A 17,139-nucleotide genomic window follows, 5' to 3' on the forward strand; every position below is an offset into this window, starting at 1 on the left:
AAGGGAGAAAGAAAGAGAAAGAGGCAGACAGATGTAGAGAATGGGTGCACAAGGGCCTCCAGTTACTGCAAAGGAACTCCAGACACATGTGCCATCTTGTGCATGTGGCTTTATGTGAGTACTGGGGACTCGAATCTGGGTCCTTAGGCTTTGCAAGCAAGTACCTTTAAATACTGAGTCATCTTTCTAGCCCTAAAAATATTTTTTATTTATTTGCAAGCAGAGAAAAACATACACAGAGAGAGGAAGAGACACAGAAAGAAAGGGCGCACCAGGGCATAGCATCACTGCAAACGAGCTCCAGATGCACCACTTTGTACATTCAGCTTTACATGGGTGCTGGGGAATCAAACTGAGAGTTTGAGGCCACCCTGAGACTACTTAGTGAATTCCAGGTCAGCCTGGTCTACAGTGAGATTACCTTGAAACTCTCCTGCCAAAAAAAAAAAAATGAAGGGACTAGGGAGATGGTTCAGTGGTTAAGATACGTGCCTATAAAGCCAAAGGACTCAGGTTCCATTCCCCAGGACCCATGTAAGCCAGATGCACAAGGTGGCACATGTGTCTGGAGTCCGTTTGCAGTGGCTAGAGGCCCTGGCACACACATTCTCTCTCTTTCATAAATAAATAAATGGATGATTAAGGAAATAAATATCAGACATGAGACACAGAATTAAAACATAACCTTTCGGTTTTCCTGGGACGCACGTGTTAGGTTCCAGCCCCGACACAGGCCTCTCTTAAGCAGCTCTCCTGATTCCCAGCACATCTGGGGGAGGGAAGGCCCCAGAGCCTGGGTTTAATATGACCTTTCGTTGCTTGTAACCAAAACTAGCCTTGTCAGCAAGTATCAGCAATGCTCCACTGTGATCCAAGAGAAAGTAATTAGTGACAGGACAAGAAATGCTATGGATTTTATTAATCTTTTCTTATTAAAACTGGGCTGAGTGAACAGCCTGTCAAATTAGAACTAGGGAGAGCTGGAAGTTTGTCTCAGTGTGCATCTGTGCGAGGTCTAGTTCTCCCTCAAGGGTATAACAGGATGATGCACAGGCCCCGACCCCAAACCATACCATCGCCATCAATGTACACTGAGCTGCTTTTCTAGTTGGAAAAAGAAACTTGCTCAGTTGTTGGGCGTGCAGCCTCGTAAGCCCTAGCAGACATGCTGAGGACCCCTTCAGTAAGTCATCCAGCTGATCTGTTTGCACAATAGAGCTTGAGAACCACTGGTCTAATTAATGTTTTTTTTGTTGTTGTTGTTGTTGTTTATGGAATACGATCTCAGGGGAATTAAATCTGCTCATTAAAAAATAAACCCGGGGGCTGGGGAGATGGCCCAGCAGGCAAGAATGCTTGCTGTGCAAGCATGAAGACCTGACTTTGACTCCCAGCAACCGTGGAAAGAGCTGGGCACGGCCGCACATGCCTGTAACTCCAGAGCTGTGGGAGGTGGAAATGGAAGAAGTTTCACTGGGCCTTGCTGGTCAGCCAGCCTAACCGGAAAACAGTGAGTCCCAGGTTCAGTGAGAGACTCTCTCTCAGGAAACTATAAAGGAAGACATCCAAGGTCTTCCTCTGGCCCCTGCATGTCTGCATGGGGTGCACACATCCCCACACACACATGCATACACATGCAAATACACTAACAATAAAATGAATCTGGGCTGCAGAGATGGCTTAGTGGTTAAGCGCTTGCCTGCGAAGCCTAAGGACCCCGGTTGGAGGCTTAATTCCCCAGGACCCACGTTAGCCAGATGCACAAGGGAGCGCACATGTCTGGAGTTCATTTGCAGTGGCTGGAGGCCCTGGCATGCCCATTCTTTCGCTCTCTCCCTCCCTCTTTCTCCGTCAAATAGATCAAATAAAATACTAAAAAAAAAAATAAAACTAGGCTGGACATGCTGGCATACTCCTTTTTTATTTTATTTTACTTATTATTATTATTATTTGATTTTTTGAGGTAGTGTCTCATTGTAGCTCAGGCTGACCTGGAATTCACTATGTAGTCTCAGGGTGGCCTAGAACTCACAGCAATCCTCCTACCTCTGCCTCCCAAATGCTGGGATTAAAGGCATGTGCCACTGCGTCTGGCCATTTCTTTCTTTTTTTATTTTTATTTATTTGACAGAGAAAGAGAGAGAGAGAGAATGGGTGTGCCAGGGCCTCCAGCCACTGCAAACGAACTCCAGACATGTATGCCCCCTTGTGCAACTGGCTAATGTGGATCCTGGGGAATCGAACCTGGGTCCTTTGGCTTTGCAAGGCAAACTCCTTAACTGCTAAGCCATCCCTCTAGCCTATCCATAAAAAAAAAAAAAAAATATATATATATATAGTTTTGTTTTGTTTTTGTTTTTCAAGGTAGGGTCTCATTGTAGCTCAGGCTGACCTATAATTCACTATGTAGTCTCAGGTTAACCTTGAACTCACAGTGATCCTCCCACCTCTGCCTTCCAAGTCTGGGATTAAAGGCATGCACCACCATGCCCAGCCTGAGGAAATTTTGAACATATTCTCAAATGTTGGCACTCTGTCCCAACAATACTGACTAGATTCTTACATTATATGTTAATAAGCATCAGCATTTATAAAATTGATTTCCTGGGGCTAGGGATGGCTTAGCGGTTAAGGTGCTTGGCTAGGAAGCCTAAGGACCCCATGTTTGACCCTTCTCCAGATCCCATGTAAGCCAGATGCACAAAGGTGACACAAGCACAAGATCACACATGTGCACCAGGTGATGCAAGCCTTGGAGTTTGACTGTACTGGGTGAGCCCTGGTGTGCTCATTCTCTCTCTTGCTGTCCCAAAAGAAAGAAACAGAGAGAGAGAGAGCGAGAGAAAGAGAGAAAGAAAGAAAGGAAGGAAGGAAGGAAGGGAGGGAGGGAGGGAGGGAGGGAGGGAGGGAGGGAGGAAGGAAGGAAGGAAGGAAGGAAAGAAAGAAAGACAGACAGACAGACAGACAGACAGACAGATGTCCAGGCATGATGGTGTGTGCCTTTAATCCCAGCAGTGGTAGGAGAAGCACTATGAGTTCAAGGCCACCCTGAGACTATATAGTGAATTCCAGGTCAGCCTGGGTGTTTGTGAGTCTCTATCTCAAAAAACCAAAAAAAAAAAAAAAAAAAAAAAAAGATTTCCCACGTCAAAGGTTTTATGTGTTCATGTATAGTCCATCATTTATGCTACATTCCCCACAGCTCCCCATGTTTAAGTTTTTATACCCCACTTTCTTTTTCTTTCATATTTTTATTTATTTATTTGTAAACAGAGAGAAAGAGAAAGAGAGAGAGAAAATGGATGCACCAGGTCCTCCAGCCACTGCAAACGAACTCCAGACACACACGCCACTTTGTGCATCTGGCTTACGTGGGTCCTGGGGAACTGAGCTCTGCTTGTTAGGCTTTGCAGGCAAGCACCTTGACAACTGAGCCATCATCTCTCCAGCCCCATTTATACCCTACTTTCCATTATAAATGATCTTTCCAATTCTGATCCACCTTCTAAACCAAAGTCCTGTTTTTCATACACGCACACACACGCACGCCCACACACAATGTACTTTGATCATACACCCCATTACCCTTGCTTACCCAGTTCCCCTCCTACTGAGCCCCTTTCCTCTTCCCAACTAGTTAGCCTTCTATTGTGCTGTCTAGTTTTTGTTTTGTTTTCTCTCTGGTGACACAACGCATTTAAAATGCCAAGATCCTTTTAAATTTTATATTTCCCATGAAGGGAACATCATTTTAGGACCTGTCTCAAACAACATCAGCAAAGAAACAGAAAAAAAATCCAAAATTCCTTGGTGTTATGAAATATCTTTTGAAGCCGAGCATGGTAATGGACGCCTTTAACCCCAGCACTCGGGAGGCAGAGGTAGGAGGATCACCATGAATTCGAGGCCAGCCCGAGACAAAACATAGTGAATTCCAGGTCAGCCCGGGCTAGAGTGAGACCCTACCTTGAAAAACCAAGAAATAGAGCCGGGCGTGGTGGCGCATGCCCTTTAATCCCAGCACTTGGGAGGCAGAGGTAGGAGGATCACAGTGAGTTCAAGGCCAGCCTGAGACTACATAGAGAACTCCAGGTCAGCCTGGGCTAGAGCGAGACCCTACCTTGAAAAACCAAAAAATAAAATAAAATAAAATGACAAACAAGAAGGTATTAGTAAGACAGTCTAATTTGGTCCCTTTAGTACTAGAACACAGCTTAAAGTTCTCATGCGGACTCACTACAGCAGCTCCACACACAGATGACTGCTTCCACTACACTGACAGACATGAACGACAGGAATTACACAGGCGGAGAGAGGAAGCATAACTTGAACATTACTCTTACCATTTTCCTTTTTGATGGCAATGATGCCTCATTTATCTAGAATGAAAAAGAAAAAAGGACTTTTCAAACTTGTCTGAAGCTGATTTGCAAATCTTTTCACCCATTTGCATTCATAGCCCAATCTCAAATTTCCAAAGATAAATGCTTGTAGTATTCTTGCCTAAATTTCATTCTTCTTGGGGCTGGAGAGATGGCTCAGCAGTTACGGCACTTGCCTGTGAAGCCTAAGGATCCATGTTCGATTCCCTAGTACCTATGTAAAAGCCAGATGCACAAGGAGGTGCATGCATCTGGAGTCTGTCTGCAGTGGCTAGAGGCCCTGGTGTGCCCATTCTCTCTCTCAAACAAATAAATAGAAGTAGTTATTCTTTTTGTATTTTTCCTTTTTGTTTTGTTTTTGGTTTTTTCAAGGTAGGGTCTCACTCTAGCCCAGGCTGACTAGAATTCACTATGTAGTCTCAGGGTGGCCTTGAACTCATGATGATCCTCCTACCTCTGCGTCCTGGGTGCTGGGATTAAAGGCGTGCGCCACCACACCCAGCTCCCCCCCCACTTTTTTTTTTTGGTGGTGCTTGGGATTGAACCCAGAGTGTTATTCATGCTAGACAAGTGTTCTACCATTGAGTTCTACCTCCAGTTCTCCTTCACCTAGATTTCCATGGGGTTGGTGGGGAATCTGATGACAACTGTCCATCAGGAGAGGCTTGTAAGGTGGACACTGTTAGGTAAGTTGTTTGAATTTCCTAGAGATTTTATCTACTGCCTGGCTTCTGTACACTGGGTAATGATCACCATTTTCTTACGCATGTGCGCCTGTGCGTGTCCTTGAGTGTGTGTGACAGGAGGGAAGGGGACAACCTCAGGTGTCACTTCAGATGTCACCCTTAGGAACACGACCCGCCTCCTTGGAGACAGGGTCTCAAAGTTTTGCTTGTCAGTTTGGCCCAGGAATTGAGTTTCCGCCTCCTGAAAGCTGGAGGTTATCTACTTGACTTTATTTATTTATTTGTAAGCAGAGAGAGACAGAGACAGTGACACACACACAGAGGCATGCCAGGGCTTCCAGGCACTGCAAATGAAATCCAGATGCACGGGCCACTGTGTGCATCGGCCTTTACGTGGGTACTGGGGAACTGAACTCGAGTTGTTAGGTTTTGCAGGCAAATGCCTTAACCGCTGAGCCATCTTTCCAGCCCCATCTACCTGACTCAAGTGAGTGCTGGGAATCTTAATTCCTATCCTTATCCCTCTGGGGTAGGAGCTTTATCCACTGAGACATCTCACCAGCCCCATGATACGTTTTTAGAAGCAAGCTGATTCTATGTAGAACTCTAGAAAGATAAGCATATTTTGTAACTGCAGTTTGACTCACAGTGAAACCTGTAGAGAGGTTCTTCGCCTAATACATAAAAACCATTTGCAATTGTTATGTATCTCATTCATTAAAAGAAAAGGGCTAGAGGGATGGCTTAGCGGTTAAGCACTTGCCTGTGAAGCCTAAGGACCCCGGTTTGAGGCTAGATTCCCCAGGACCCATGTTAGCCAGATGCACAAAGAGACGCATGTGTCTGGAGTTCGTTTGCAGTGGCTGGAGGCCCTGGCATGACCATTCTCTCTCTCTCTCTTTCTCTCTCTGTCGCTCTCAAATAAATAAATAAAAATGAACAACAACAAAAAAAAGGTTAAAGGGCTGGAGAGATAGCTTATTAGTTAAAGTGCTTGCCTGCAAAACCAAAGGACCCAGATTCAATCCCCCAGGACCCATGTAAGCCAGATGCACAAGGTGGCACATGTGTCTGGAGTTTGCAGTGGTTAGAGGCCCTGGCATGCCCATTCTCATTCTCTCTCTCAAACAAGTAAATAAAAACAATTTTTAAATTTAATTTAATTTAATTGCAAGCAGAGAGCAAGAGATAGAAGAGAGACACACAGAGAGAGAATGGGCATGCCAGGACCTGTACATAACCCCTGCAAACAAACTCCAGATGCATGTGCCCCTTGTGCAGCTGGCTTATGTGGGTCCTGGGGAATCAAACCTGGGTCCTTTGGCTTCGCAGGAAACTCCTTAACTGCTAAGCCATCTCTATCCCAATAATATATATGTATTTTTTTAAAGGTTAAAAATAGACTTGGTTGTGACCTTGTGGGTTTAGATTGATGTGTAAAAGTTGATTCAGACATGGGAATTTTGTCCTATTCTGATTTTTATCCCCCCCCCCTTTTTGTAAAGGCACTTAGCTAGTACCAGAAAGGTTGTTCAGTTACATAAAAATTTCCAGTATGACATGTAATGGCTCCCATTCATACTTTTCCTTCTAATTCCAACTGGTATCCACAACTTTAAGACTTCTTGCATTTGGAAGGCTGGAAGGAACCACATTTTGAATTAGTATCTTGGTTTCACTGTTTTATTTATTTATTTATTGTTTTTATTTGCTTGGATTTTCAAGGTAGGGACTCACTCTAGCCCAAGATGACCTGCAATTCCCTATGTAGTCTCAGGGTGGCCTGTAACTCACAGTGATCCTCCTACCTCTGCTTCCCAAGTGCTGGGATTAAAGGTGTGCACCACCATATCCGGCTCTGTTTTTACTTTTTAATAATATTTATTTATAAATCTTAAGAGCTTTTATTTTATATTTATTTTTAATACTTTTAGTTATTTATTTGAAGGGGGAATGAATGGGTGCACCAGGGTATCCTGCCACTGCAAACCAAACTCCAGACACATGTGCCACTTTGTGCATCTAACTTTATGTGAGTCCTAGGAAATTAAACCCCTGGCTGTCAGGCTTTCAAGCAAGCACCTTTAACAGCTGAGCCATCTCCCCAGTCCCATTTATTATTATTATTATTATTATTATTATTATTATTATTATTTATTATTATTTTTGAGATAGTGTCTCACTCTAGCCCAGGCTGACCTGGAATTCACTAAGTAGTCTCAGGCTGCCTTCAAATTCACAGCAATCCTCCTACCTCTGCCTCCTGAGTGCTGGGATTAAAGGTGTTCACCACCACACCGGCCTTATTTATTTTTCTACATAGTTTATAATCTTATATCCCCTCTCCCCCGGTTCCCATTTCCCTGAGGGCCCTCCTCAATCATGTTATTGGTGTTCACTGTGGGGTAATGAGGGCCTGGATTTTTTTTACTTATTTGTTTTTAGAGAGTGAGAGTGTGTGCTCAATCGCAGTAAAGTATCATGTTTGTTTCTGAACTTACTTTAATGATGAGACATTTATTTTACTGCATGTTATTCTTCACTGAAATTCAGTAGCTGTGTCTTCCGCTGTGCACCAGACAGCAGCGACAAAGCAGTCAACAGGCTTCCCACGGGACCTACTTGCTGCAAGTGAACAGCAGAGTGGGCATTCCAGTGACCGCGAGTTACCTTCTGAGCTAGGACTGTTTTTTTTTTTTTTGTTTTGGTTTTGGTTTTTAGAGGTAGGATCTCACTCTAGGTCAGGTTGACCTGGAATTCCCTATGTAGTCTTAGGGTGCCTTTGAACTCACAACAATCCTCATACCACTAACTTCTAAGTGCTGGGATTAAAGGTGTGTGCCAACATGCCTGGCCTCAGCTAGGATTTTTTAAATGTTTATTTATGTGTGTGTGAGAGAGACAGAGAGAAGGGTGGAGGGGTCGGGGGGTTGACAGGCACACAGACAGAATGGATGCACCGGGGCCTCTAGCCACTGCAAACAAACTCTAGATGCATACACCACCATGTGCATATGGCTTACGTGGGTTTTGAGGTTATTGAACTTGGGTCCTTAGGCTTTGCAGGCAAGCACCTTAACCGCTAAGCCATCTCTTCAGCCCCTGAGCTAGGACTTTGAACCTCAGATTACTAATACACACACTTAAAAAAAAAAAAAAATATATATATATATATATATATATATATATATATATGTTATATATATATATATATATATATGTATGCATGTATATATATATACACACACACATATATTTTTATATACATATATATTCTAATATATATTCTATATAGTATATACATATATATATAATAGAAAAACGAAACAAAACAGAAGGACCATGGTCACTCACCTCCTGCTGCTCCAGGTACTCCCTGTGCCTCCGAGCCGCCTCGTGCCTCCACAGCTTGAGGCAAACCAGGGCACTGACAAGATACAGAATCATGGTGACGAAGAGGAAGATCATCGCGGCAATCTGCCCGCCCTCGACCCGGCAGAAGACCGCATTCATGGGCGTGTTGAACAGCGGATAGTAGCAGAGCCCGCCTCGGTTGGTGTCGTTCACGTAGACTATGGCCGCGGCCATGTACAGGATAAACAGGGAGACGTTGATGGCAAATTCGGTCAGGGGCCACCAGTTAGAGTCCAGGAGAATGGTCCTGTAGTACATGGACATGCCGAGCACCAGGAGGATGATGGTGGTGACCCAGGCCAAGCCGGCCACCACCAGCACGAAGGGGGTCTTGGGCCCTCCGTAGTAGTAGCCCCCGTAGGCGCTGCCCAGGCTGCCCACGCCCCCCAGGCCGTAGGGCTGCGAGTATCCGAACAGGTTGTACCACTCGCTGTCCTTGTGGATGTAGGCCGTGACGCAGGCGAACACGCCGGCGCCCAGCAGCAGCTGCGCCGCGGCCAGGATGCGCAGCAGGCCGGGCCACGACTTCATGTAGGCGTAGCGCAGCTCGTAGCGGTGCACCTGCTCGCCGTACACCTGGTCGCCGTGCACCTGATCGCAGAGCACCTGCTCGCCGTGCACCTGATCGCAGAGCACCTGCTCGCCGTGCACCTGCTCGCCGCCGCCGCACGTGCGCGCCGAGCCGCCGCAGGACCCGCGGGCCAGCATGGCTTCGTTCAGAGACCTGGCCGTGGAGTCTCCGCAGGAGCCGTGGGCTCGCAGGTTCAGCCTGGCCGGAGACGCGGGCGGCGAGCACTCCACGCCATCCGAGATGTATGGGAGGTCAGACACGGACTTATCCCAGGCCGGCTCCCTCCTCGTCTTCCTCCTCCCTCGGAAGAAGTTCTTCCAGGAGTCCGGGATGAAGCGCCTCACCGGTTTGAGATGCGGCCCCAGGGCGGCGGAGGAGGGCGGCTCCTCCTCCTCCTCCGTGTCACTTGAGTAGCAGCCTGGGCCGAAGGGCGGCTGTAAGGGGAGAGGGGGAGGTGGCAGGGGATCGGAGCTCACAGCCAGCTCCCGGTCACGAAGAGTAGTCGCGAGGGTTCTGCAGCTTTCATCCCGATAGGGCGAGTCCCCTGGGACATCCCCGTAGCCCCGGTCCCGAATCCTGGACCTTCCATTGCTTGAAGACATTTGTGATTTTCACACCTGTGGCCAAGATTAATTTAAGGTTATCATTTATCACTTTAGTTATTTACTATTGATAAATAAAATTCGGTCATTTTATTTGCTTAGTTGCAAAAAGTATTCGGGAGACAGACATGATCGTGCTTAATTAGTATGATACGTAAAGTGATAAAATAAATACGTTTTAAACATAACAATTAGATTACTTAAGAAGACACTTTAGGCCTGGTGTAGTGGCACACGCCTTTAATCCCAGCACCAGGGAGGCAGAGTTAGGAGAATTGCCGTGAGTTTGAGGCCACCTTGAGACTACATAGTGAATTCCACGTCAGCCTGAGCTAGAGTGAGACCTTATCTTGAAAAAAAAAAAAAAATTAAATCTTAGTTTAAATTTTTATATCATGAAGCCACGACTGGTAGTACAAGCCTTTAATCCCAGCACAAGGGAGGCAGAGTTAGGAGGATCACTGTGAGTTCAAAGCCAGCCAGAGACAACATAATGAATTCCAGGTCAGCCTGAGCTAGAGTGAGACCCTACATCGAAAAACAAACACAATTATATCATGAAACATATTTAAGTCTAATTTCTCTATGAACCAAAATGAAAGAAATGACAAAACTGGTGCAATTCAGAATACTCATACTCCCGAGTAGTCCTTTCTTTAGACATCGAAGTCAAAACACTGAACCTATCAAGATTGGAAGAGTCAGCAAATACTCTCCGCTTTCATTCACTCCCATGTGCTTAGGAATGCCCCAGGAGCAGCCGTCCCTCAACAGACAGCAAGTGCCAGTCCTTGCCTTTCCTCAATCAAGGAAGTCAGTTTAGAGGACTTGCTTCTTTCCTTCTAAAATATTAACACTTGGTGCTTGATTTTAGAAATTTTAGAAACTGATTTACCAGCTGAAAACCACCAGCGGTTCCAGTTCCCTGCAGGCATAAGACAGCAGCAGCAATGACAAGAAAGTCACTTTCCAGAGTAATTATCCACAGGAAGGCATTCAATGCACCCGAAGAAAAAAGCTCTGAAAACACTCCCAGCACCACGGATTTCCTTCATGAGACCAATGACCTGAACGCAAGTACAAGGAAGCCAGAGGTACTATCTACCAGGCTTAAGGTGCACTGAACTCCTCTCTCCACCTGCTTATGCACTGAAGACTTTCTAGACACACGGCACTTGCTGTAGTATGTGACGCTACAACAAAAGTAAAATGGGTGACCTCATCATAAAGGTGTTGAACAATATGTAAAATCCCGAGGTTTTATTTTTTATTTAATAGAGACCTATTATTCAGCAAAGATTGATCACCTGCCATGTAGTTTAAGTCCACTGCATTCCTGGCTTGATGTGGGTACTGGGAGATCAAACCTAGGCCAGCAGGCTTTGCAAGCAAGTGCATTTAACCACTGGGCCATCTCCCTAGCCCAGAAGCAAAGTTTTTATTCATTCATTTATTTGCTGGAGAGAGAGAGAGAGAAAGAGAAAGCATATTGGCACCGTAAATGAACTCCAGACTCATGCGCCACTTTGTGCATTTGGCTTTATGTGGATGCTGGGGAATCAAACCCAGGTTGGCAGGCTTTGCAAGCAAGTGCATTTAATTGCTGAGCCATCTCCTCAGCCCAGGAATAGTCTGAAAAGGAGAAGGTAAGGCGTGCACGGCAGGCAGGGTTCTCTAATTTTAGCATAGCATAGGGAGGTCTTCGTGGGGAGGCTGACATTTGAGTACAAAACTAAAGGTAAGGGAGGAGGCAGCGGGTGCAGGAGAAGCGCTCTAAGCAAATGAAGCCACTACTGGAAAAGCCTAGAAAGCCCTGCCACAGGGAGGGAGCATCCAACATGCTAAGGAAACGTGAAATGCCAAAGCAGGGAGGCTGGCATGGCAGCAGCACCAAGTGTGTAGGAGAGCTGAGTGCCTTGGAACCCACTGGAAGGGACTTTGGCTTTTACTGGGAATGAGAAGTCACCGGAGGCTCTGGAGTAAAGGAAGGACCTGAAGTGACTTGTGTGAACCCTTTGGACGGGCTGCTGCCAATACACACCAGAAGGCCGGGATGCAAACAGGAGACCAGCTGAAATGATGCAAAGGACCACGGTGGTAAGCTGTGGAGATGGCAAGGCTTTAAACTCTACAGGGAACGTAAAATAGTTTATTACAGAAAATGTAAACGACCGAAAGCAAGAGTAGTGTTATGAACCTTTGCGTAGCCATAGGTCAGCTCCGACAAATTACCCATCTAAAACCAATCCCATTTCACTTATACTCCCCTGTCCTATTACTTTGGAGCCAATGCCAGCCATCTATTCATTTTTTTTAATTTTTATTAACATTTTCCATGATTACAAAATATATCCCATGGTAATTCCCTTCCTCCCCACCCCCACACTTTCCCATTTGAAATTCCATTCTCCTTCATATTATCTCCCCATTACTTCTATTCATTTTATCTGAAGGCTCTCCGTTCTTGGAGAAGAGTTGTATAGCTTCAGATGCCTGTCAGGAGCCCAGAAATCCAAAGAGGTGGTCTGCTGGGGGGTGGGGGGGGAAGAGGTAGATACTGCCTCCAAGCCCAAAACAACCACCAAGCACACAAGGTAGAGGGAGGAGTGGCCCAGGAAGGAACTTCAAGATCTTCAAGTGGGGCACACTCCACGCTTGGAGAATCAACTGGAATTACCCCAACAAAGAGGCTCAATGCTTGCTAGACCTCTGCCTTTTATTTCTTTGTTGTCTACGAAGGTTTAAGAAATGCAAAGAAGAGATGGCTTAGCGGTTAAGCGCTTGCCTGTGAAGCCTAAGGACCCCGGTTCGAGGCTCGGTTCCCCAGGTCCCACGTTAGCCAGATGCACAAGGGGGCGCACGCGTCTGGAGTTCGTTTGCAGAGGCTGGAAGCCCTGGCGTGCCCATTCTTTCTCTCCCTCTGTCTTTCTTTCTGTGTCTGTCACTCTCAAATAAATAAATAAATAAATAATTTAAAAAAAAAAGAAATGCAAAGAACTAAAAAGGTTTTCTAATATTCCTAAACCTATGAGTGCAAAAGCGCATCCAACAGCTCGGAACAAGTTTCACACAGTATCTTGACATCTACACATTTACAGGGTACCCCACTGCTTAATTTAACTTGCGGGTAAAAGTATGACTCACTGTAATGGATTCTGCTCATCCTCACCTGTGAAGAGAGGCTTGTTTGAATTAGATCACTTGGTCATTTAAATGAAAAAAAGGAAGAGTCAGGGGGTGAGAGTATGTCTCAGTGGTAAAAGTGTTTGCCTAGCGTGGGCAAGGGCTCTAGGTTCAATTTCCTATACCCCAAGAAAGAAAAATTGTAAAATTTCACAACAGTGGTGGAGCAAAGTAAGTTAATTTCAGCTGGTAAAAAGCCAACGGCATTTTATCACCTCTTACAGTCTTACAAGTTGTCACTGAATGTCTCCTCGGCCCGGGGGGTCTTTGGTTGGGCCCGGATCTCTGCTGGACGCACTCGGGACAGCCTCGGCGGCGGCCAGGGAAATGGTTTCCCCCGGCGGCTCCCGGGAATCCAGCCCGCTCCCCTTACACACAGCCGCCGCCCGCTGCCCCTGAGGTTTCGCAGGGTTCCGGAGAGCAGGTTTCAGGTATTTCGGGCTCGGGGCAGCTGGGGGCCGGGATCCGAGCATCCTCGCGGGTCTCCCGGCCCGCCGCTCTTACCCACCGGGGCGAGTGCCGCCTTCGCGTTCCTCGCTGGAAATCCGCTCGGGCTTTCGCGATGCCCAGGGCGGCCGGAACTGCTGGGGCCAGACGTCCCGGGCCAGGATCGCGGGGTGGCGGCGAGGGCGGCGCCACCCCCGCCGGCCCGGAAGGACGGCGGCGCACCGGCGGCACCTGGGACCCGAGCTCCCCGCGCCCACGTGCGCCCGGAGTCCCGCCGCGGGCCCGGCCCGGGCGGGCGGTGCGGGGCCGAGCTCGGGTGGCGGCCGCGGCGGGCCCGGTGGGCGCGGGGCCGAGGACGCGTCCTCCCGGCACTCCAGAGCCCGCCGGGCCGCGGGCAGCCTCCCGACCGCTCCGGCGCCGCGGCCCCACCCCGGCGTCCCGCTCACCTGCGCCGCCGCGTCGAGCGCCTCGCTGCCGCGGGCGCCGAAACCTGGGTCACCTGCACCGCGCTCGGGGCGGGGCCGGCCCGGCCAGCCAGCGTCGCCCCGCCCCGCCCGCGTTGTCAGCTCCGCTGCGGCGGGGGCGGCTCTGTGCCCCCGGGAGGCATCACAGCAGTTAGCCAGCTTGTACCCAGCCCTACCTGGACCGCTGCCTTGGGAACACAGTCACCTTATGGGTAACCGACTGGAAAATCTGAGCGGGGCAGCCACCGGCCCATTCCCTATCTTTACTGCACTGGGTAGGCCAAGTGAAAGGATAGGAGAAACAAGATGAAATGCAACACTTTAATTTTGATATAAATTATGTAAATTCTTACCAAAAGTATCTAAAACATTCCACTGTACAACATAAAAAATAGTATTGAGGAGCTACAAACTGTAAATAAGGCACAAAATTTATTTACACTCATAATTGCATCCTATTTTATAAATCACATTTACAACACCTCATAAAATTTTTTATATTCTGGATTATTTCTTCACATTTTCTGGTATTTAGAATAATGTTCAAACATACTTCACACGCAGTGACCTCCTTCTCTTAAGCCTAAACCATTCACAAGACTAAATAAATACTAGAGAAAAACATTAAGTACTTATAGACTTGATCTATTTACTCCACGACAGAAGAGACTGTGATAAATACTAATAGAAGTGAAGAATTTTAAAAAGTTGTTTGTGATTAACCAGGAAGCACATAAACTGTTCAAGTACCACTGGATAAAACCGAAATGAATCTGTCAGGTAGCAATGCAGCGCAGGCTGCTGTCTACGCCTCATCACTGTCATAGTCCTCTATTATCATGTCCTCTTCTTCCTCGTCCTCTTTGGAGGAAAAAGGCTGAGGCTGGCTGGCAGGCAGGTCACTCCCACTATTTTGACTCAAAGGAAGAGACCAGGTTTCAGGATCAGCAATTTGAGTGGGTTCACGCTGGGTTTCCTCTGCAGGCTCTCCTTTTCTGTTAAACTGGCCTTCATCTCCACTGTCAGGGTCTAGCATTCCATGGTCCCTGTCAGCCAGGGCTTCCATTTTCAATCTGTCAGAATTACAGTGCAGACATCAGTAACAACCAAGAGGGGATTCCTTTCAATTATAGCTCCTACATACACCACTTTCTAAGACTTCATCCTAGTAAGTATTTGATGTACAGGATGGTTTTATCTATGAGGATACAGCAATAGAAATTAAAAAGAAACTAAATGAAGCCAGGCATGGTGGCTCATGGATTGCTGTGAGTTTAAAATTTAGCAGTTATTTATTTTCTTTTTTTGAGACAGAGTCTTGCTATGTAGCCCAGACTAACCCGAAATAAATCATGCAGCTCATACTGGCTTTGAACTACTGATTCTTCTGTCTTAACTCCCAAGTACATGAATTACAGGCATGTGCTACAACTCACAGCTAGAAATTGTGCAGCTATTAAAGTTAAATACTGCCAGGAATGGTGGCGCACGCCTTTAATCCCTAGGAGGATTGCTGTGAATTCGAAGCTACCCTGAGACTACATAGTGAATTCCAGGTCATTCTGGGCTACACCAAGACCTTAACTCAAAAAAAAAATTAAAATAAATAAAAATCACAGATCATATTGGATATAGTCAACATAAATTAAATGTAAAGTACTAGTCACTGTAATAATTTAACATTGGTCAATTCTGCCTCCAAATCAGATCAAGTACTTGAACCAATTGGTTCAAATTTTTCGATTCATCTATTTATATCTTAGGCGCAAAAAATAAAAAACAATAGATGCTGGAGAGCTGGCTTAGTCATTAATGTGCTTGCCTGCAAAGCCTAAGGGCTCAGGTTTGATTACACAGTACCCACATTAAGTTAGATGCACAAGATGGTGTAAGCATCTGGAGTTTGTTTGCAGTGGCCAGCAGCCCTAGAGTCCCCATTCTCTTTCTCTCTCAAATAAAATTAAAAAAATTAAAAAGAAATAAAAACTGAAAGATACTCTTTAAAAAAAAAAAAAAAAAAGACAACAGCCAGGCATGGTGGCACACGCCTTTAATCCCAGCACTTGGGAGGCAGAGGTAGGATTGCCATGAGTTGGAGGCCACCCTGAGACTACAGAGTGAATTCCAGGTCAGCCTGGGCTAGAACAAGATTCTACCTCTAAAAACAACAACAACAACAAAAGACAATAGACACTTATTTGTTTGCTTCTTTAAAGTTTGTTTTTAACTTTCAGTGTGTATATGTACACAGTGTATGCACATGCACAGCTGCCCACACCCTGTGTGAATGCATGCATCTTACTGTACACTTGTCTGCCTTATTGATACAGAGCCTCTCACTGTGTTTTGTATCAAGGTGGTCCCAAACTCATTGCGATCCTCCTACCTCTGCCTCTCAAGTGCTGGAATTAAAGCTGTGCATCATTATGCCTGGGTCATGGCTTATGTTTCTTAATCACTGGATAAAACATACATTATTTTGCATTTTAGAGACATTTACTGATTTCCATTCAATTGTTCTTTTGAAATTATGATCAGCTTACCTTCCAAAATGTCGTTTCAAAGGAAGTCTTCCAATATCTTGAATAAAAGAAACCTGAGCTGAAAAACAGATATATATGATGCTTATTTATGAGAGAACGAGAATGGGCATGCAAGGGCCTCCTGTCACTGCAAATAAACTCGACATGTGCTACTTTGTGCATCTATCTGGCTTGTTGTGGGTACTGGGGAATTGAACATGGGCCGCTGGGCTTTCAAAGTACCTTTAACCACTGAGCCATCTTTCTAGCCTCCCAATTTTTATTTACTTATTTATTTTGGCTTTGTAAAGTAGGGTCTCACCCTAGCCCAGGATGGCCTGAAATTCACTATGTAGTTGTTTCAGGGTGGCCTCAAACTCATGGCGATCCTCCTACCTCTGCCTCCCAAGTGCTGGGACTAAAGGCATATGCCACCATGCCCAGCTTCCAAATAGATATCTTAACAAAGTCTTTCTCTTTTTCTTTCAAGGTATGGTCTCACTCTAGCCCAAATTACCTGTAACTCTGTATGTAGTTCCAGAGCTGGCCTCGAATTAAAAGTGGTCCTCCTACCTCATCCTTCCAAGTGCTGGGATTAATGCCATGTTAATTAATTAATTAATTAATAGTTAATAATGAATAATTAATTAATGGCACAAAGTTTTTCATGCTATAATTCTTATTTTTTTTTAATTTATTTATTTGAGAGTGACAGACAGAGAGAAAGACAGAGGGAGAGAGAGAGAATGGGAGCGCCAGGGCTTCCAGCCTCTGCAAACGAACTCCAGACACGTGCGCCCCCTTGTGCATCTGGCTAACGTGGGACCTGGGGAACCGAGCCTCGAACTGAGGTCCTTAGGCTTCACAG

At 46.1% G+C, this 17,139-nt stretch overlaps 2 protein-coding genes across 10 annotated transcripts in view; both read right to left on the minus strand.

Moving 5' to 3' along the window:
• Positions 1–13,785, minus strand: part of Marveld2 (MARVEL domain containing 2) — a 28,495-nt gene extending 14,710 nt beyond the window's left edge. The window contains exons 1-5 of one of the 8 annotated variants that reach the window (XM_045133949.1): positions 13,347–13,386; positions 11,583–11,726; positions 10,963–11,112; positions 8,423–9,670; positions 4,344–4,379 (exon numbers count right to left, since the gene is read on the minus strand). In XM_045133949.1, the coding sequence (XP_044989884.1) occupies positions 4,344–4,379; positions 8,423–9,655 (1,269 nt within the window). In that variant the 5' untranslated portion in view covers positions 9,656–9,670; positions 10,963–11,112; positions 11,583–11,726; positions 13,347–13,386. The other 7 variants (XM_045133946.1, XM_045133948.1, XM_045133952.1 and 4 more) reach the window with 7 other exon arrangements.
• Positions 13,786–14,159: 374 nt separating this feature from the next.
• Rad17 (RAD17 checkpoint clamp loader component) overlaps positions 14,160–17,139 on the minus strand; it is a 31,938-nt gene continuing 28,958 nt past the window's right edge. For both annotated transcript variants that reach the window (XM_045134458.1, XM_045134459.1), the window contains exons 16-17: positions 16,293–16,350; positions 14,160–14,822 (exon numbers count right to left, since the gene is read on the minus strand). In XM_045134458.1, the coding sequence (XP_044990393.1) occupies positions 14,555–14,822; positions 16,293–16,350 (326 nt within the window). In that variant the 3' untranslated portion in view covers positions 14,160–14,554. The remainder of the gene's footprint in view (positions 14,823–16,292; positions 16,351–17,139) is intronic.

The sequence above is a fragment of the Jaculus jaculus genome, chromosome 14 (genome assembly GCF_020740685.1).
Source record: "Jaculus jaculus isolate mJacJac1 chromosome 14, mJacJac1.mat.Y.cur, whole genome shotgun sequence".
In the NCBI taxonomy this organism is placed as follows: Eukaryota; Metazoa; Chordata; class Mammalia; order Rodentia; family Dipodidae; genus Jaculus; species Jaculus jaculus.